Raw genomic sequence first — 8,856 nt, forward strand, 5'->3', positions numbered from 1 at the left:
GCTGTCAAATGGTGAAAGATATCGAATTCAAGGATGACCTAGTTTTGATACTAAGTCGAATGCAATAGCGGATGATTAAATTAACCATCTAGTGGTGGTCGGCCACGAGGTTTTATACCATCGCCGAGCACTTTCTATTGAGGTCATCCTGGTATGGTATGGAGCGATTTCGCAACCGTTGGTAACCCGACTATACCTTAAGAGTCCAATGGTTGTATCGCAGATACCGAGAGCACATTTTCAGCATCTCCTAGTGTACTATGGTAAACGCACAAGAAGCTACCATTGGTCTTTTAGCGAGGATCGTGAAAGCTAACGTTGAAAGAGTATGGAGAGCCGAATCTGGTTGAAGGATTCGTTTGCCAAGGATGTTCAAGTTTGGGTAGGATTATACAGTAATAGCTTACTAGCGAGTTCGCTTAGAAATGGCGCTATCACCACGGGAGCAGAGCAACACGCGAAATGCTGAGCCGCATCTTTCCACACCACGAATTGAGTTAATATTGTTAAAGCCACCTACTGTTTAAAGAGATCTGCAGTGAATTTGTAAATAATATTAATGGTGCGTAACTCTGAATGCTTCGGCCTTCTAAACTATAGATTTGAAAGTCTTCAACACTTTGTTGGAGCTGGGGCACGGCTTCTGCATTGTTCAGTGGGTGTTCGGGTCTATTGAGCATCAGGTCGGGTATATAGATACGGCCCCCAATGAAGCTTGTATTTACATGCATACTAGTAGATCCCAAAACAAGTTAATTTCAATCCTTAGACCCGAAGCCCAATCTAACATTCTGCACTTGCCTGCCTGCTTGCGTTGTCTTGAACGGACCCTTCCATCCAGACCGCAGGTGGGTCGCTTTGCCGCTGGCTTCCGTGGCCCATCCAAACCTTCTGTAAATATCAGACCCATGCCATGGGCCAATGTTGGTGCTCTCGAACCATGTCGCATGATGAACTAAGTGGTGGCTGTTTCGAAACATCCCAGGGGTCTTGTGTGGGATCCGGGCCCCTGGGGCCCAGAGGCGGGGGCCTGAGATTGGCCTGCACCCCTCTGTAGCGAGCAACATTCATCTGGACGGGGTCCAGATGATCTGCATTATATCACCAACATGGCCAGCTCAATGCTTGTTCCTAGCACACTCAACCGATCTAGACCTGGTGATCTTTGATGCGAAGGTTGAGACCGAAAAAGTGTGGCGACTATAGCGCTTGCTTCCAAGGGCCCTCGGTGGCGTGGGGGCTGGTGAAGCGGCAAGCTAAAATAGTATGCCGGGATAGTAGAATTGATCTGAAGCATTGTCCAGTAAAATGCCTGACGTTCTAGCGTATAAATGAACTTACACAGGAAGCTTGGCTACTGTCCCTCCAGGATGTTTTGGTTTATTCTGGTTTTCTAACTTTGCGTTGAACAGCGCTTTTAGTGGATGGGCCTGATGTGTGAATGCGGCGGTGTGATGAGCTATCATCTTGTATTCAAGTGCCCGATCAAGAGGAAAGCCTCCTCGGCGTTCTTCAATCATGATAGTAGTCACTGTTGGAGCATGGCAGATGTAATTGACAATTTTACTCTTTTGTGGTATCATTGGTCTATATAGCAATCAGCTAACATCCCTTCTCTTCGCTTACCCGCTTTAGATCTTGCCCTCTCTGCTCTTCATAAGCGGCTGGATCTTCTCACCGAATGCATCCAGGCCGCCCAAAAAGTCATCGAAAGTCAACATTATACCCTTGGTGCCGGGAATCGACGCCGCCTCGTCAAGCATGCCGGCTACCTTCTCGTAAGAGCCGACGAGGGTTCCCATATTCAGGTTCACGGCACCTTCAGGCAAGGCGATGTTCTTGGCAGTGGAGTTCGCATCGGCGTTGGTGTCCTTAGAACTCTGCTTGGTCATCCACGACAGAGCATCGTTATCGACGCCGTCGTTGTACAGCTTCCACTTGGCCTGGGCCTTCTCATCTGTCTCGTCGGCAATGACCATGAAGAGGACGTACGAGCCGACATCTCGGCCAGTCTTCTCAGCTGCCTCCACCAGGCGAGTGGTGGCGTCACCGTAGGCCTTGGGTGTGTTAATGCCGGTTCCCATGGCAAAGTTGAAATCGGCGTAGTTGGAAGCGAACTCCACGCCGCGGCCAGACTGACCAGCAGCAACGATCTTGATGGGGTTCGCGGGTTGCGGTGAGAGCTTGCAGTCCTCCATGGTGAAGTGCTTGCCCTTGAAGTTCGACACTCCCTGGTCCCAGAGATCCTTCATAACCTGCACGTACTCTGTTGCGTAGTCATACCGGTAACCGAAATAAGCATCGCCCGGCCACAAGTTCATCTGAGTGTACTCGGCAGATTGCCACCCAGTGACAATGTTGATACCGAAACGACCAGGGGCAACACTGTCGATGGTTGACGCCATACGTGCGACCAGCGCTGGTGGCAGTGTGAGAACAGCTGTTGAGGCGAAAAGCTTTATCTTGGTGGTGACGGCGGCGAGCGCCGACATCAATGTGAAAGACTCCAGGTTGTGGTCCCAGAACTCTGATTTTCCGCCAAATCCACGCAGTTTGATCATCGACAGGGCGAAGTCAAAGTTGTATTTCTCCGCTTTAGTCACAATCTGCTTGTTCAGCTCGAAGCTGGGCATATACTGTGGAGAGGTGGTTGAGATAAGCCAGCCATTGTTACCAATGGGTATGAAAACACCGATATCGATGGGAGCCATCTTGTTCGTGTAAGCCTCTTTAAAAAATGAAAAGTGAAGGCAGAAGAACGTTGGTATACGGTTGAAATCAAGTCATTCACTGTAACACTCGTGGACACATCACAGACTTTATATCATCAGCCCCTATACTGCGTCCTGCATCGGTGCATCCAGTGCTCGAGAGGACCCTTGTGGTTATCTTCGGTAGCCTCCTCAAACACTCGGCCCATCAATTGGTCAAGAATCCCGCTGTTGCCAGATAAGATCCCGCGATGGTGTGTTACGCACACGGCAATGCGGTATACATTTGGCAAAGCACACAGCTCAAGGCTATCGGGATAGGCTCGGGACCACATATCCGAAGGAAGCTCCGGCTTCCATAAACCAAGTTCGGACTCGTCCGAAAGACTCATGGCGCTAATTTGCTGGATGTTGTCCTCCTATGATGCTCTCAACTCCACCCCAAAAGGCCATTGGAGGTGTTTTGCACTAAGGTTTAGTGATATGCGCCTTATCATTGATAAGGGGTGATTTATGTCTCCCGATGTAATGCCAAGACTCAGGGACCTGGCTGGTAACAGAGCCTCCCTTAACGTGTGGAGATGGCGCTCCGCAATTCGATCATGGGATAGATGGATTTAGACGGGGAACAAGGTGCTCAATCTTTTGTTCTGAATTTATACCGTTGACAAATCCAGGGTCTCCACTGTTGAAATGTTTACTTCAACCAGTTTCATATCGTATTGGTAGTTTGTATACAATAGCTCTTCTCATACGCACCCGTAGGCCTCGTTCACGCTATCGGAGGCTACTTAATCTTGGCGTGCCTGTGCCTTGCTATAGTCCAAATGCACACCTCTACTAAGTCAACTTGTGATCATTCTCATACAGCCTTCCTTACCTGCGCATTTCTTAGGCCAACTTCTCGGGTTAGGTCACTATAGTCTCGGCAGTCTTCAATGGCTACCCTGCGGCATTGGGCTGTTATAAGGGTCCAGTGTTCTGTCAGGGGCATCGGGCGGTCAACCAGTCAATTACCAATGCAGCAGCTTATGTACTTGAGCATCTCATCGCAACGAATCGATGATCGAAAGAATTGGTAGATAGCCTGATGCTTCTGATCATGAGGCACACGGTGTAGTCTCTTTCTCAACTTGGATCTTCTTCCGGGAGCCGAAGACTGTTATTGTGAATAGCAAATCACCTTTTCCGAAATGATTTCGATCATTGAGTCCGAGGCCATCTTGGATGCGGCCCGCGAGTTGAAAAAGCGTGACGTGCTACGCCTGGACCGTCCCCTGCCCGCGGGACTAACCCAAACGAAGAGAACGACCTGATATGAGCCACGGTGCCTAAGATCTCCGGGATAAAGGGCCGCCAGGGTGCTCCACACAGGATATGCGGATCCGTCTACTCCTGGGGCCCGTACCCATGCAATCGACGTGTTCTCACGGACCTCGCGCTCGCTACGGGCTGGAATGTAGAGGAGACCCGAGCCTTCGAGAGGCTATGTGTCAGGTGGCGGCCGAGAAGATGGTTAGCTATTCTGGGTCGATTATGGACCTGAACGACCCGGACCAGCCTCTGACACGGGGGGAGCCGTTCACTTTCCAGCACATCGCCTAGTATTCTTTCCCGTACGAGGTCGAATTAACACTTAAGCAAATGCATCCCGACAAGCATGCCGCTTTCAAGGCCGTACGCATGAAAATTGGTGGTTTTGGGTATCAGGAGCCCAAGAGGGTCAGGATGCGACTTAAGGAGTGCATGGCGTCCAAAGGTACTAAGGGAGAGGAGGTGCGCCGATTACTCGATGTCGCAGAGGCCCACTTGCCCACTTCGAGACGTTCATGATGGAGACGAAGCCGAGAGTGATAGGGAAGTGTAAGGTGTTCCACAACGCATAGGCGTACCTGAACAGAAATCTCAAGAGGCTGGAAGCCAAGGAGAAAAAGGGACAGAGGAGAAAGAAGAAAGAGCCTTCAATTCCAACAGTAATCTGGCCGCGTTGCAATTTCGAAATGTTCAAACAACCATGAGAGATATCTAGTAGGAGCTAGATGCTCGTAAACAGCACCTGAAAGTTGTATGGTAGTTATCCAAGTTGAGTTTATAGTGTGCACAAGTTTCATCATCAAGGTCAGGGAGAGAGTATCACGGTTTTTCGGAGGATTAACCACTAAGCCCGGTTTTGGCATTCAGAGCTTTCGATAGACATAACACCAAGGAGTGCTTCTCCAGCAGTTCATCGGCATTGGCATTTGTATCACCATCACCATAGCCGCCCACACCTCTAAGCTCCTGTTTCAAGGTGTTAGTCGCAGACAGGCAAGTCGTACATACTCCTCTACGTCTGTTTAGAGATCGATCATCAGACGAGAGGTCACTTCGTTTGTTATCTTTAATCTCCGATATCTAAAGGACATGCCACGTAGATGGCGAAGTTGCCTGCCAATCGCCATCATCACACCGCAAGATATGCATACTATATATGAAGCACTATACCGTCACTCTATATCCTCCCGCCTTGTCATGCATTGGCAATCTACGCCCTCGCTCGCCAGTCAGCCTATCGGAGTCTCAAGCGAGGCCGCGAAACGCAGGAACATATTCCCCAACGACGTCATCGGCGATGCTGATACGAGGCTCGGCTCGTCTACGCCGCCTCTGCCTCCTCGATTCTCCTTCTTCCCTCCGCACCGGCGCTTTTTGTACGGCCGGACATCCCGCCCCGGAGGTTGGGGGTTTGGAATACGAACGAGCGACACTTTAGCCGGACGGCTTCGGAAAGGGCCCGGGACGCGTCTGCCCACGTGGTGGCGCAGGGATCTTATTAAGGTGTTTTATCAATGACTCTTCCATTTCCAAGAAGGGTAATGAGCTCGGGTCGGTCGATGAAGTTCTTGGCCCTTCGCTGGAGTGGCTGGGTGCTGTGGTCCAATGTCGCGGCGAGGAGGATGGAAATGAAATCTTGAGTTGCCAAGAGTATAATTACGCAGGCTCAAGAGGTCTTTGAGAGGTTGGTCAAGTAATGCTTAACATCGGCAAACGAACCTGCCACAGATCAAATCGAGGACTGAATAGCTCTCGCTCGAGTGAACGTTGTGTTTAGACGGGATAGAGAATATCATGGACCAATCGCAATTGTGTACAGTACTCACGGATGAGGTGTTTTATGAAAACGTCAAGAAACTCGATTCATATCGCCGAAGCAGGTCTATATGCTTGCTGTCTACGGGCCAAAACTCCTTCAAAACCTTTGTGGTGAAATCAAACTCGCTTCGCAATGCAATGAACGGGTGAAAGAGTCAAACCCAACCAACGCCGCCGCAGTGGGGTGCCCCAATCCAAGTTAAACCAAACAGTGAAGTGGCTATGAAACGCCAAATGACTCTGTTCTGATTAGACCGTTCCGCCCTGTGAAGGGCTTTGTCCCTGAAAGAATAAACTATGCCGGGCTATGCCTATGCTGCCGAATGGGGCCCTAAAACCATGAAATGTGCTGCGATCTATCAAGATGGCAGGACTACAAAAGGAAATTCGTAAGGTTCACAGAGGTTCAAGTAAGAGATGTTCCTTATTGACCTTATGTGACCGAGTAATTATCGTATTAGACTGAGCGAGGCCGGCTCTTGAATTAGATAAAGCCAGCAGCTCTCGCGACATCGGTTTGAGGGGCACTCTCAAGCATTCCGATATCCTTGACGTTGGCGCCGAAGTCCATAATAAGAATCTTGGGATCTTGCCCGGTGCTGACGATGCGTCTGTAGTCGCTCTTCGCACTGAGAACCCAGCTAGCGTGCCAGCGTGGGAAGTCCAACAACTGATCACCGGTTGCAATGTCGAAGACTTTGATATCGGTGTCGTAGCTGCCACTGATGAGACGTCCGCTGACGCTGTCAATGTGCAGACTACGAACCAAGCCCTCGTGAGCCTGCATCTCGCGGATGCACTCGCCGGTCCTGGCGTCCCAGATGCGGATCACCTTGTCGCTACCGGCGGATGCGATATAGCGGCCATCCTCCGAGAATTGGCTGCACGCCAGGCCCTTGGTGTGACCTTCAAACTCGCGGACAACCTTGCCGCTATCAATGTTCCACAGCTTGACACGGAAATCCCCTGAGCATGAGACAATACTGTTGCCACGGAGCTGGACGGCGTTGACCGGACCAGTGTGACCCTTGAGCTGCTTGAGCAATGCGCCAGTAGCTCGGTCCCAGACACAGATGGTGATGTCCTTGGAGCAAGTCACAATATGCTTGTCGTCAAAAGCTAGATCAAGTACAGCGGCAGTGTGGTGTTCAAGACGTCGAATCGGGCGGTAGCCTGACTTCAAGTTGTAGACGATACAGGTCGAGTCCGACGAACCTGTCACCAGGATACCGTCATCGTACTGCAGACACAAGATTGATGCCTTGTGGTGAGTCGGGAAAGAGACAGTCGCGGGTACCGACTCGTGGTCCCGCTCCTTTTCTGGCACAGAAGCGTAGTGGACAGGCTGGCCACTGGCATCGAACAGGACTGAAGTATCGTTAACTACTTCAGGCGGCCCAATGACCAGGCGGCACTGAAAGGTGTGCATGTCCCAAATTCGAATGGTCTTGTCCCTCGAGCCGGTGATGATTTTGGACCTGGATTGCAGTTAGTATGTGAGACTCAAGATGCGTTGACAAGAAATGGAACAACATACTCGTCGAATTGTAGACAGTAGATGCTATCCAGATGGCCATTCAGATAGACTGGCCTTGTAGCAGTGCCCTCCTTCCACTTCTGGTCCAGCTCTTGTCGGGCCCGGTAGATCTTCTGCCAGTCGTTACCCGGTCGGAGAGCAGGCACACCAAAGCCTGTGCCGGGCTGGATCGGCTCCGTAGTGGCGAAGGTGCTGGTCTTCTCCCGGAGGAACGATTGGCGCCATATCTGCTGATCCTGGGCCACACTATACCACTTCTTGGAAACTCTGGCGGCGGCAGTAAGATGTGTGGCATCCAAGTGAGAGAGGACCTGAATGGCGAGCTCAGATGGTAGTCTAGAGACGAAGTCGACCCTACTAAGCCAATCTTCGACAAGGGTAGCACTGGACTCGAGGTCGTCTGCGTTCACGAGAGAGATGCCAATGCCGCTCTCGCGATCATTCTGCATGTGCTCAGCCAGCCACTCTTCCCTCTGGCGCATGGCCAGGTATTCGTTTTGGTATGCAGCCGCAGCTTTCGCAGCAGCGCCGGTGTGTGACGGGATGATTGGAGGCTCGAATCCGTAGCCGGGAACAGGCACGCTTGGGAATGTCGACTCGAGAGGCGAGTAGATTGTATCCAGTGTACCGGTGCGTGCACTGTACATCATCTTGGAGTGACGGAAGCTAGCGGCCTGCCGTAATCTGTTCCATGCCGAGTGGGCTGTAGACGGCCTGGCTGGGTGGTCGTCATGGCTCTTTCCGGGTTCCGAGCTTCGGCGGTCGCGGCGGTGGGCGATGCCCTTCATCAGGCTGAGAGAAGCACGCCGAAACTTGCCCTTCAGCGAGCTGCTGTTGATCTCTTCCGGTTGTCCATGGCGTGGTTCCTCAACGGCATCCTCGTTGGCTTCGCTTGGGATTGAGCTGTCTTCGAATGCGAGGTGCAATGACTTGGGCCGCCGTCTCCATGGCATCGAGGTGCTGAAACTCCGCGTGCGTTGGAAAGGGTGTGCGGTTGTCGGCCTGGCGGGCTCCAGAAAGTCCTTCTCTACGCCCTCGGCGCCGGTATCGTGTGAGTAGGCACTTGCGCCCGAGGTCGAGGGTGCATCGTCGTGCATTATTTTCTGTGCCGGAGTCCACTCGGGGGCAGCAAAGACCGGTCGGGGACTTGTGGTGAGGCCTGCCATTGCGGAAGCAACAGCCGGGTGTGGAGGAGGTTGTGTTCGCTATGGGTGCGTGTGTGGACGCGTGGAGCGAGCAACAGCCCGCTGGCTCGAATATGTAGCGATCGTTGGTCGTGAGGCTCCGTGCGAAATGAGGGTCGGCAGTGGCAGAACCAGGGTCCCTGGGAGACGAGTAAACAAGGACGGCGAGGTGTGAACGGACGTCAGCAAGCCAAAGCCTAGTGCCGGAAGGCCCTTCTCGTGGCCTGTTAGCTGCTGGGCGTGATGAGGGATCGGGCGTGTGTTGTCACAAAGAATGCTGACAACTATGTCT

The 8,856-nt window shown here is 51.9% G+C and overlaps 2 protein-coding genes across 2 annotated transcripts; both read right to left on the bottom strand.

Moving 5' to 3' along the window:
- Positions 1 to 1,631: 1,631 nt before the first annotated feature.
- On the bottom strand, positions 1,632 to 2,711 carry JN550_000341 (uncharacterized protein; the record flags this gene model as incomplete). The annotated part of the gene is made up of 1 exon (XM_049314837.1): positions 1,632 to 2,711. One exon carries the CDS (start codon positions 2,709 to 2,711, stop codon positions 1,632 to 1,634), a length of 1,080 nt encoding a protein of 359 aa, XP_049177630.1.
- A 3,616-nt stretch (positions 2,712 to 6,327) lies between these two features.
- On the bottom strand, positions 6,328 to 8,546 carry JN550_000342 (uncharacterized protein; the record flags this gene model as incomplete). Its single annotated transcript, XM_049314848.1, has 2 exons — positions 6,328 to 7,321; positions 7,381 to 8,546. 2 exons carry the CDS (start codon positions 8,544 to 8,546, stop codon positions 6,328 to 6,330), a joined length of 2,160 nt encoding a protein of 719 aa, XP_049177631.1.
- Between the last annotated feature and the right edge of the window lie 310 nt (positions 8,547 to 8,856).

This window comes from Neoarthrinium moseri (genome assembly GCF_022829205.1).
Source record: "Neoarthrinium moseri strain CBS 164.80 chromosome Unknown scaffold1_Wmoseri_CBS_16480, whole genome shotgun sequence".
In the NCBI taxonomy this organism is placed as follows: domain Eukaryota; kingdom Fungi; phylum Ascomycota; class Sordariomycetes; order Amphisphaeriales; family Apiosporaceae; genus Neoarthrinium; species Neoarthrinium moseri.